Genomic DNA, 10830 nt, shown 5'->3' with positions numbered 1-10830 from the left:
CTGAACTTAATGAAACGGCGCCTTGTTATCTAGGATATGAAGAGTTGTACAAGCAAAGATCACTGCTTATATAGAAGATTTTGCTATATTATATTTATTATATTATATTGTTATTCGGCAATGTTTTGGACCGACAAACTCACATTCGAGTCATGTTCAATCTTCTTTCTTGTATTCAAGGGCAAATAATGCTTGAGTGAATGGTTGAGTGAGTTGATCTCAACAATATCTCTGTCTCGCAAGAAAAAGAAAATGATAGAGAATAAAGTATTTTTGCACATAAACCAATAAAGTATTTTTGCACATAAACCAACTTGCAAATTCATATTTAGAATCTTGATGAGGTTAGAGATAACATCCATATAGGAGTTGGACAAAAGTAGCCAAGCATCACAATTAATGATAGGTGTTTTGCAATACGTAGGATTGATCAAATGGAAGTTTCTATCAAGACAATTAACTCTTTGCAGAAAATGAAGTCTAGGTATGTGATAAGTAATTTGCTTAGTGCATTCTATTTGAGAAGGTTTTTTTATCAAGAACACAGCAAAGCCAAGTCATGCTTGCGGTCATATGTATGGAGAAGGAGGAACAAGAATAAATAACAATAAAACTTTTGACCTGTTTCCTTCTTTTTGTCATAAGATGTAAGCATTCGATGCCATATCTATTACATCACTTCCTTTTCACAGGACGGGCATCGTTCGAGCTAAGTCATATTATTTCTGAGAAACACCAGAAAATTCATTCGATTTCCTGCTGAACTAAGATCGATTGGACACCGTCCTTCTCGATTCGGTATTTTGGCTTGTAAGCCTCGGGAGTGGTCATGGGTTTGATAGGGGTTGTGGCCACCGTAGTTTACGAGGCGTGTTTGGTCAATTCATCATAAGCATGACAAACCACGGCCATGGGTGCGTTTACTTTTGACAAAGTAATTTGTTCTTCGGTCCGAACGACTAATTAGGCTTGTCCAAACATGAGAATTTCTTCACAATTTCTTAATCACGGGGAGGCTAGAACAAGAAGTTCAAGCCCTGATATCTGACGCTTCCCGCTCATAATCAAGTCTAATTTCAATATAATAGTTAAGTTTCCTTCGGTGCATGTTCGTGGGATCCATTCTGCTCTAAAGAAACCGATGACTCGAATCTTTCAAATAGTCTGCTAGAAGTCTCACTTATAAAATCAAGGATGACATACATGCCCATTGGATAATCTCTTGGGCGGATTGCCCAGGTTGGTGGAATTTGTGTAAGTGCAGTGGAGCGGCCTCCAGTGTCCGAGTTTGAATCCCCGAAGTTGTAGATAGCAGGAAAGTTGCAGTTAAACGAACTGCCAGACACCAAGTGCCTTTGGGTTAGTGCCAATCCCGAAACCAGCAGTCCCAAAATGCTGAGCATTTTCACTAATGCCATCGTTCTTTCTAACTCAAACAAAAGCAAGTGATGTTTACGCTGTTCTTGTGGAGATGTGTCTTATGGCTGCTTTCCATGATCTGTTTTATACTCCGCCAAACGCAGAGGGCAAGGGGTGAAATAAGATTATTGGGTTCACGGAATCGTCTCTAGTATTGTGCCGCTTGACATTGGATAGGACGGGTTAGAATATTCCATCCCACAGCTCGAGGACCCCTGAAAATTACAAATCTGAAAGGGAATTAGTAGGATTTTAGTGATAGGAAAAAGCATGAAATCTTCTTATTGTGAGCTTGGAATTGGAATCGACATCTTTCTTGATGCTTTGTCTCATGCTTGCATAGTTATAATTGACGAAGCAAAGTTGTGGCCTTCATGAGAAGAGGAACACATGGTGGGGAACACTACACGACTACGACGACCTGCGAATCCCATATTCGCATCTTCCTTTACTTGCAAATCAGTCCTCAACTTTTGTGTTGGTTCGTAAATTAAGGCCCACGGCATTTCGATTTTTGTTAATTAAAGGCCTTCTTCCAACGTTTTGACCATCGATCGATCTACTCTTTTGACAATGTATATCGATCGAATTCCGACTCTGCAAGCACAATCAAGTCTTAAAATAGCAGACCAAAAGAAAAAATCTTAAAATCATCATGGGTTATTGAAGTCAAAAGAATATTATAATCTGTCTAATTGGCCTTTTTAATGTTACAGTGCACTTTTTTGGCAAATGACACGCAACTCTTTCTATTTTAAAACAATCTTCTTCGAGAATCTCCCTCCAAAAACCCTCAAATGGTAATTAAAAGGCTAGTCTGAGCAAACTGAAAATGTAGTTGGCACGAAATAAAGATACTAATTTGCTGAACTTAATGAGACGGCGCCTTGTTATCTAGGATATGAAGAGTTGTACAAGCAAAGATCACTTACTAATTTGCTGAACTTAAAAATAAAGATGCTCTTTATTAAAGAGTTACCCTTGATTCCATGTGTGTCGTAGGCTTTAGAGTCCTACTCTTCGCAAGTGATCTTTGCTTGTACGCATCACCTCATCATCTCCTTCCTCTGCAATTCAAGGAATTTAAAGCATAGTCAATGAGAGTTCATGTCAGCCAAACCCTTCTTAAAATATCAGAATACACGTTAGATTAATGAGTCGGATACTCATTTGCACCAAGTTATTCTTATGTAATTTTGGCTCTTCCGTATAAGACTAGGAAATTTACTGATTTTAATACCTTTGCCAGTGTCAAATTTGCTAGCCTTAATTGCCGAACGTGAGCTTACTACTATTCAAGTCCTTCAAGAACTTGACCCCATCTTTAATGCTATGAACTACTTCAATATTAACACACTTTATCAAGCAATTTATACTGAAATGATGGGGCTGTGTCCTATGGTTCGACGCGCAATAAAATGTGTGTAAATCCGAGCCGAGTCAAAGTATCTATATTCAGAATTGATGTGAATAACAAAAGTAAGTAAAGGAAATTTACTGATATTACTACCTTTGCTAGTGCCAAATTTGCTAGCCTTAATTGCCAAACCTGAGCTTACTACTATTTAAGTCCTTCAAGAACTTGACCCCATCTTTAATGCTATGAACTACTTCAATATTAACACACTTTATCAAGCAATTTATATTGAAATGATGGGACTATGCCCTATGGTTCGACACACAATGAAATGTATGTAAGTCTGAGTTGAGTCGAAGTATCTATATTTAGAATTGATGTGAATAACAATAGTAAGTAAATGAATCTTTCCAAGTCTATTTTTAACATCATAATTCAATAAAAAAGTTTATCTAAATCTGACCCATACCCACTGGTCTCACAAAAACCCCATGGGATCCATCCTTCATTACATGGACTCAATGCAATTACTCTTCAATTAGTCAGATACTCATTTCCACCAAATTATTCTTATGTAATTTTGGCTCTTCTATACAAGACTAGGAAATTTACTTATTTTATTACCTTTGCTAGTGCCAAATTTGCTAGCCTTAATTGCCGAACTTGAGCTTGTGAATAACAAAAGTAAGTAAAGGAAACTTTCCAAGTCTATTTTTAACATCATAATTCAATAAAACGTTTATCTAAATCCGACCCATACCCACTGATCTCACAAAAACCCCATGGCATCCATCCTTCATTACACGGACCCGATGCAAGTACTCTTCAAAGCTTGGTTGGAGTTGGGCCAGCCCATGATATTGTGTAAGAAGAAGGGAATACAATCTCTATCTGCAAAATGACAACCTTACTTCACAACAATTCTGTCCCCGTTCACCGGCACCATATAGGAGGGTCTGTAAAGAAGTGCCGACAGAGAGATGAGTCCAGTATCCATTCCTTGATTATGCCCCAATTCCTAATGAAAACAATATAAATGTGATCTGCAGCGGAGTAAATGCCTGTTGTTTTGATTGGCCCGGGAAAAAAGAGATCAATTTTCCAGAAACGGAAGCCTGAAGCTGAACCACCACGGTAGAAGTCAGCAAAAGAGGTTTGCTCTCATGTAACCCAAAAAAGGCCGCTTTCGCGCATGCAAGAGGACAACCTGTAAACTGGAGTTGAGTATTTTTCCACCTTTACTCGCCAAAATTTAAACAATTGTTCAAAATCTATAACACTAATCGACGTGTTGACATTCATATATTACGAAAGTTTTAATTTTGTTAATTGTTTAAAATTAAAGAACAAATTACGTGCGTCATAGTATTTGACAAGGCAGAAAGGCGAAAAATAAAACTTGCCTCGAGCAAGCCCACTACTTGTGATCCAACTACATGTAATGGCATGATGCCCACAAAGTACAGTAGACTCTCCCTTAATTTATGCAAGTTTTTTGTATTTATAAATCTATACAAAACCAACATACCAGATTTGATATGCTAACTCTTAGACGTCATTGACTTGTACCGGTTAATTTCTTGTAGGACTCCAGTCCAGGATCACAAGTAGTAGATAACATAAGGAGGTGATTAGTCCACGGATGGGTCGGTTCCCAATAGGCTTGGGAACCGAACTAAAGGGGCCGGTTTTCAGTTCCTCATTCTTGAAATTGAGAACCGGCTCACCTGATCTTAGAACTGGATCGATCCGGTTCCCAAGTGGGTCAAAGAAATAGGCATGTTCCTTTCTTTTGTTTTTGTCTGATTTTGCCCCCTCTATGACTTGGGTTGTTTGTGCATACGTGGATGGAGGATTCTTCAAGGTATGGGGAGAGCACCTGTATTGACTCTTGAAGGGAAGATATACAATCGCCAGCACTGCAAGGTTTGGCCTTGCAGAGAGGGGAAGAGGAACAGACACGAAGGTTTGGCCTCTTCCGTTCCACAAACAGCAAAACGGATATGGAACGTAGAGGATGGAGACGTAGAGAAAGAGGGGATTGAAGAGCGTGCTGCTCTTAGAAAGGACTTGAGAGAGAGAGAGAGAGAGAAAGAGAGAGATAAGGAAGGAAATTCCAAGAAGAAACCTCAACGGGAGACCCTTTCAGACGTGAAAAGAGAGGTCGGCCAGGGCAGCAATTGCGCGACAAGTCAGGTCTCGTTCCCTGATTTCTCTCCTTCCCCGTAAAAGAAATTGGGCAGGCAGCACTTTTGATTTTCCTTGCGAACCTCGTTTTGCTCTAGACATTGTCACTAATCTCTCATCTACTACTCCCCCTCTCTCTCAAGCTACTTGAATAAAATCAGTTTGATCCGAGTACTCCAGGCGGGCAATTTCACATCTAAAACTAAAAACTGACCTTAAATTCACTGATTCCAATTTTATATAATTGAAAACCAAACTAACACTCCCAAGAGAGTTCGATCCAATAATTCCTTTTGCTTGCCCCTGAATCAACTAAAACCCCACTGGAGCCTCATTGCCCAAAGTTTTACAATTATGCTAACGGTTTATTGAACCTATCGAGTATATTTCCCCATTACTTATAAAAAAGCAAACAAATAGAAGATAAACAGGGAAAGCCCTTGGTCCCTTCAACCATCTAATCGTTTTAATGGTTAATTGAAGTTTTGCTTCAACCAGAAATTTTAACCAAAAAAAAATACGACCTTATTTCCAAAACACATCATTATTATTGCAATGGTGTCATACTCTATTACGGGTGAGTTTGGCTATGCTTACACTTTATAATTTTGCACCTTCGCTAGTGATATTAACTCAAAGATTCTCATGAAAAGAAAATAGTGGGTTGGTAGACACCTTGTAAAATACTTTATAGCAAAGCAATTTTTTATTTTTTTTTAAATGGAGAGAGAACGGAGGAGCTGTTTTAGTATATGAAACTCAAGCGGACGGCACAATAATGGCACCCGTCCTAATGCCACGTGACCCTAATGGTAAGTTGTCACGCAATATCTAATAGCCCTAATGTTGATGCAAATGTCGAGACCCAAACAACACAATGCAAGTAATATCTAGCTCGCACACGGCCCTTGCATCAACTTTGGCCTCAATAACCCAAGCAACGCTGCCATCGCCGAGGTTGTCCGACCCCAGACAATCGGGACGAAGGGGGGCCATTGATCGACTGGTGAGTGGTGACGCAACTCACCTCGCTCGAGCCCCTCTTATTGACTTCTCGTGTCCGCCATCTTGGTGGCCTAGTTCCCTCGTCGGGGGACTGAACAAAGTCTTCACCTTCGCATAAGCCGACTCCTGAGGCCACAAGATGCCGATCAGATAAAGGCGAAAAACTCTTTGGCGAGACCCTCTCGCTTTTGCTCTGCCTTTTGGGTGGTGAGCTTTGAAATCTAAATCGATAGGCGAGATCCAAAGAGAAAATTATTTTTTGTGGAAAACATTTCATTAGCCTTTGAAGATTGCTTTATTTTAAAGCCCCAAAGCCAAATTTATGGCTGCGTGACCCTTGCAAATCTTAACCCGCAAATCCACCCCATCGCTGAACTATGGGAATTTACCTCAATGGCTACCCTTTCAATATAAACGGAAGAGATGAGAGTTGAATCTTCACATTTTCAGAGATTAAGGTGAGAACAATCTAGTTTCAAGATTTCGATTCTCATGGATGAAAGTAGAGTAAAAGTTAAGAGTGAACTTTAGAATAGAAATAGATCGGGATGGAAAAAATATATACAAAAAAGAAAAATCCACCCCCACCGTATCCGTACAATATCGGGCGACCTGAGGGCTTCTTTTCGCCGTTCAAAACTCGCTCGACTCAACCGACTCAGCTCCCCTGCTCTCTCGTATTCCCTCCATTTTTCTCTTTCCTCGCCACCGAACAGAAAAGCTCTCTCCTTTCAATGCCGGATTTGCTCTCGCCCCAGTCGCCAGGTTCGTCCTCGATCCTCGTCGTGCGACTTCTGCGGGTACCCTCCTCCGCAAACCCTTAGTCTGTAGGTGGGTTTGTTTCGTTTTTCCTTTCGGGTGTGGCTTTTTCCGGTGTTGGTGCTCCGATGGAGGGAATCTCCGGCGAGCTGAAGCTTGCGGAGTCGAAGAAGGAGATCCTCTCTAAGGCGTACGAGCGGCTGCAGTCGGAGTTGTCCTCGTTCCTCTCGTTCACGCTCCTGTGGAAGGACCTGGAGGGGCACCTGGATGGCATGCGGGTGTCCCTCGAGCGCCGCGCCGAGGAGCTCCGGGAGGGCGAGAGGTCGCTCGCGGAGCGAGCCCGCGACGTCGCGTCGCGGGAGGAGGGGGTGCGGTCGGCGCTGCGGAGGGTCGAGGAGCGCGAGGAGGAGGTGCGGAGGAAGGAGATGGGCCTGAGGTCGGCGGAGGAGCGGCTCGAGAAATGTAGGGAGGAGCGTAGGATGGAGGAGCGTGAACTGGTTGCGACGCGCAAGGCCCTTAGGGAGTGTATCTCGCTGAAGAGGGACAAGAAGAAGGAGATGAGCTCTCTGGAGCAGTTGGCTGAGAAATGTCGCAGGGATTATGATTCGAAGAAGGAGGTGGTGGAGGCGCTGCGACGGGAATTGGACTCGAAGGAGAAGAAAGTCCGGGTGGTGCAGAGTTTGCTTGTTAAAAATGCTCGGGAACTTGATGTGAAAGTGGAGGAGTTGGGTTCGGTGAAGCGTTCTCTTGATGAGTGCTCTAGGTCAGTTAAATCGACAAGGGAGGAATTGAGTACGGTGCAGAGTCTGCTCGACCAGAGTCTCAAGGCGCATCACGAGAGTGAGAAGCGGCTGAGCATTCTGGATCGCACGATTGAAGAGCGTGATAAGGAGGTCTTGGCGAAAGCCAGAAAGTTGCAGTCTTTAAATGACTGTCAAGTTGAACACAAAGAGAAGGAGGGAGAACTCAAAAGAATCTGTAAATCCATCGAAGAGCGTTCCAAAGAGATCGGGATTAAAGAGAGTCAACTTCATTCAGTCAATATATTGACAGAGGAGCAAAAAGGCGAGCTCAAATCCAAAAAAGAGGAGGCTGAGGAAATCAACAGGTTGATCAATGAGCGGTTGGCAGAACTTGCTCTGAAAGATAGCGAATTGGAGTCGATCAAAACATCTATTGGAAAGCTTAAATCCAAAGAGGGGGAACTGGAAAATATGACGAATTGGGTGAAGCGGTGTAATGTGCAATGTATGGAGCTAGAATTGGGGCGGCAACAGCTTGATTCAATTGCAAAGTCATTCAAAAAGTGCTCTAGGGAAATGGAGTCAAGAGAGAGGACTACTGTCCATTCTGGGGTAGTGGCTCAAAAATGGAAACACCCATTAACAAATGGACCTGTTCTAGCTTCATGTCAAAATTCTCAATGCACAATTGCTTGTCAGGAATCACACCAGGTCCTTGATTCCTCGGCAGTGCCACCTGGTAAGTGGAGATGCACCTATTGACTTGAAATGTTGAATCTTGTTGCCAGTTTGTATATTTTATTATGCCTGGTTTTTGTAATATTATTCATGCCGTGTGAATTTTTGTCTCTCTATGCAAGCACGGTTTTGAAACATGGTGATGGCTCTGTATGTTGAGTTGTGAGAGATGAGGCATTCTGCATTTTTTTCCCTTATTTGCATTGCATATACAGCACCAATTATCTATTTGATCCGATGAAAAATCTTGGGGATGCTAATGACTACTTTCTGCTTGAGGTTCAACTTTTCACCAAATCCAATTTCATATCATTGACCGAACACTTGTTTATGTTATATTAAATAAAGTTTAAATGTCCATTCTGTTGATTTAATAAATTTTAACTCATGTCTAATTTGATCAAAGTAAGCTTGTCTTTGGAATGTATTCTGAAGTTGACCAAATGGATCCAATAATGTTCCTCTACAACCCCTTCTTTTCTATATTTTAGATTGAAATGCCAAATCCATTTATATGGGTTCAGACAAAATGCTCTGGTTCATGTTATTTTGGCATCACATATATGTATATATATTGCTTTTTTCCAAAAGTACCATCTTGTAGGTCAAGTTCTATAGTTGGAGCAGCTCAAAGAAAATTTCTCCAAAGATGTTTAATTGGCAAGCTGGAACTTTTTGTCTTGTTTATGATGCTTGTTGTGCATTTGAGACTTGAGATCAATTGTATCCTCTCTTTCAAAGTTGGACTTTCCTTAGTCTTTAATTTTTTTTTCTTGGTCATTTGAAAGTCCTCATGGCAAACCACGTTTGGTGCTGTCATCTTTATAAAGGCAGTTCGGATTCTTAACTGTTGAATTGTGTTTGATAGGTTCTTTTGGATCTATTCAACAGTGGCAAATAAAGACTGAGAAACCAGAAAATTATGCTGCGCACAATGCAGATGATTCTTCTGTTGAATATCCACCATCACCAACTATCTTAGCTATAAATGATTCGCAGCTTTTCCAAACTGAGCTTGAGCTTTCGAATGAGAATGTTATGATATGTAAAGAAATCTCACATACGCTGCAAAACTCATCTGACCCTGCAAAACTTGTTCTGGATGTTATTGAGGGGTCTTATACTCAATACTCAAACACTGAGGATGTGAATTCGCAGACAGTTGTCATGAGGAGTCAAATTGTCATGTTAGAGCAGCTCGTGAGAATTTCGCCTTCAATAACACATGAGGTTAAAGAAGGAGCAATGAAGCTGGCAAGAGAATGGAAAGCCAAACTGTCTGATAAATCCAAAAGCGATTTGGAGGTTTTGGCATTTCAGAATTTCTTGGCTGCATACAATTTGCGTTCTTTGTTCAATGATGTTCCTCTGTTGGGTCAGACCCTTGGTCTTGTCAATGAGATTACAGGTAAATTTTCTTTAGTATCTGTTTTTCTGTCTCGCGACTCTCTAAATCGTGACTTTTTTCCCTTTTGCTTGAGGATGGCAGTATGTGATGTAGATTAAATCATCCTGGAAGTGGGACAGTCTATTTCAGATAGCCAAACGGCAATTTTACTGTTTTCCGTTGTGGTGCTATTGTTGCATTGGATGGGAGCATGGGTTTTCAAACCCCTTTAATGGGACCCAACCTTCCCTTTAAGTCTAGCTGTTTGCTCTTAGCATGTTGTGATGTTATATTGTAGACCATCCTCTTTTTCAAGGTAAGTTGCTCTCTTGAGCACTGTGAACTTTGATATCATTGAGCCTGTAGAAATGATCTTTAAAGTTCAGAGGCAATATTGTTACGGCACATCCATATGTGTGCTGGGGGATGCCTAGTGTTTCTTATTGGCCTGGGTGTAAATGGCCTTGTTTTACATTTACAATCCCCCTGAACCTTGTCTGGTTTTTAATAACTTATTTCAGGGGTAGCTAGCATACCGGCCTCTCCCCCCAGTGCCCATCAGCAACTGCCCAGAGAGAAGAAACGTCCGGCTAGTGACCCAGCAATCGATTCACAGTCCCAACCCTGTGCACGTAAGTGTAAAAACAAGATGAACAGTCAAGGAGGATGGAAGTAGGCCGGAGCTATGTGTGGCTGACTCATGCACCTGGTATTGCCAGACAAATCCCATATGTTTTCCATGGAAAATTTTGAGCTGATGACGTACAGGATGTATAGACGATAGGTCTTGTTTTCCCAGTAGAATGTATAGAAAGGTTTCCTAACATGTGTTGTCCCATGCTTGGCAAGCAAGTTAGTGCTTTTTGTCTGCAGACTTTCCTAGCAAGCTCTCACTAAATATTTATAGAATTTTGCAGAATGCTTCAAACAATGAATTGCCGAATTAATATATATTGTTCAATCATGTCTTGAGTTTGAGTCTGTGAAAGAAATCCGGTTCAAGCAGAAATTCTGAAACCCGAATAAGACTTGTAGTTTGACATCCGGACAAGTAGAAATCGTTGAATACTTTTCATTTTGGAGTTGAATTCTTAATTTGAGAAGGTTTCTTAATTTGAGTAGGTTTCCTACTTTGAGTTGGCAAGTCAAGTGAGAATGTATAAAAATAGGATCATATTTGAGAATTACATAATAGAGCAAGTAAGAAGAATATTAAGGTTCTCTCACTGAATTTT

The 10830-nt window shown here is 41.1% G+C and overlaps 2 protein-coding genes across 2 annotated transcripts; both read left to right on the top strand.

The window, feature by feature from the left end:
* Positions 1-6855: 6855 nt before the first annotated feature.
* Positions 6856-7840, top strand: LOC120291744 (trichohyalin). The gene is made up of 2 exons (XM_039309466.1): positions 6856-7665; positions 7781-7840. Exons 1-2 carry the CDS (start codon positions 6856-6858, stop codon positions 7838-7840), a joined length of 870 nt encoding a protein of 289 aa, XP_039165400.1.
* Positions 7841-7913: 73 nt separating this feature from the next.
* On the top strand, positions 7914-10511 carry LOC104430984 (FRIGIDA-like protein 5). The gene is made up of 3 exons (XM_010043688.3): positions 7914-8209; positions 9077-9616; positions 10117-10511. Exons 1-3 carry the CDS (start codon positions 7942-7944, stop codon positions 10269-10271), a joined length of 963 nt encoding a protein of 320 aa, XP_010041990.2. The 5' UTR covers positions 7914-7941; the 3' UTR covers positions 10272-10511.
* Positions 10512-10830: the final 319 nt, after the last annotated feature.

The sequence above is a fragment of the Eucalyptus grandis genome, chromosome 3 (genome assembly GCF_016545825.1).
Source record: "Eucalyptus grandis isolate ANBG69807.140 chromosome 3, ASM1654582v1, whole genome shotgun sequence".
Classification (NCBI taxonomy): domain Eukaryota; kingdom Viridiplantae; phylum Streptophyta; class Magnoliopsida; order Myrtales; family Myrtaceae; genus Eucalyptus; species Eucalyptus grandis.
The sequence above is the reverse complement of the archived record's forward strand: the minus strand, read 5'-3'. Positions and strand labels throughout refer to the sequence as shown.

Bases quoted from the DNA above. Each gene is read 5' to 3' on its own strand.
- LOC120291744 (XM_039309466.1), top strand. From the start codon at position 6,856: ATGGAGGGAATCTCCGGCGAGCTGAAGCTTGCGGAGTCGAAGAAGGAG. The intron at 7,666-7,780 runs GTTGAACACAAA...ATATATTGACAG, and splicing joins AGTCTTTAAATGACTGTCAA to AGGAGCAAAAAGGCGAGCTC.
- LOC104430984 (XM_010043688.3), top strand. From the start codon at position 7,942: ATGACGAATTGGGTGAAGCGGTGTAATGTGCAATGTATGGAGCTAGAA. The intron at 8,210-9,076 runs GTAAGTGGAGAT...TGTGTTTGATAG, and splicing joins TTCCTCGGCAGTGCCACCTG to GTTCTTTTGGATCTATTCAA. The intron at 9,617-10,116 runs GTAAATTTTCTT...AACTTATTTCAG, and splicing joins TCTTGTCAATGAGATTACAG to GGGTAGCTAGCATACCGGCC.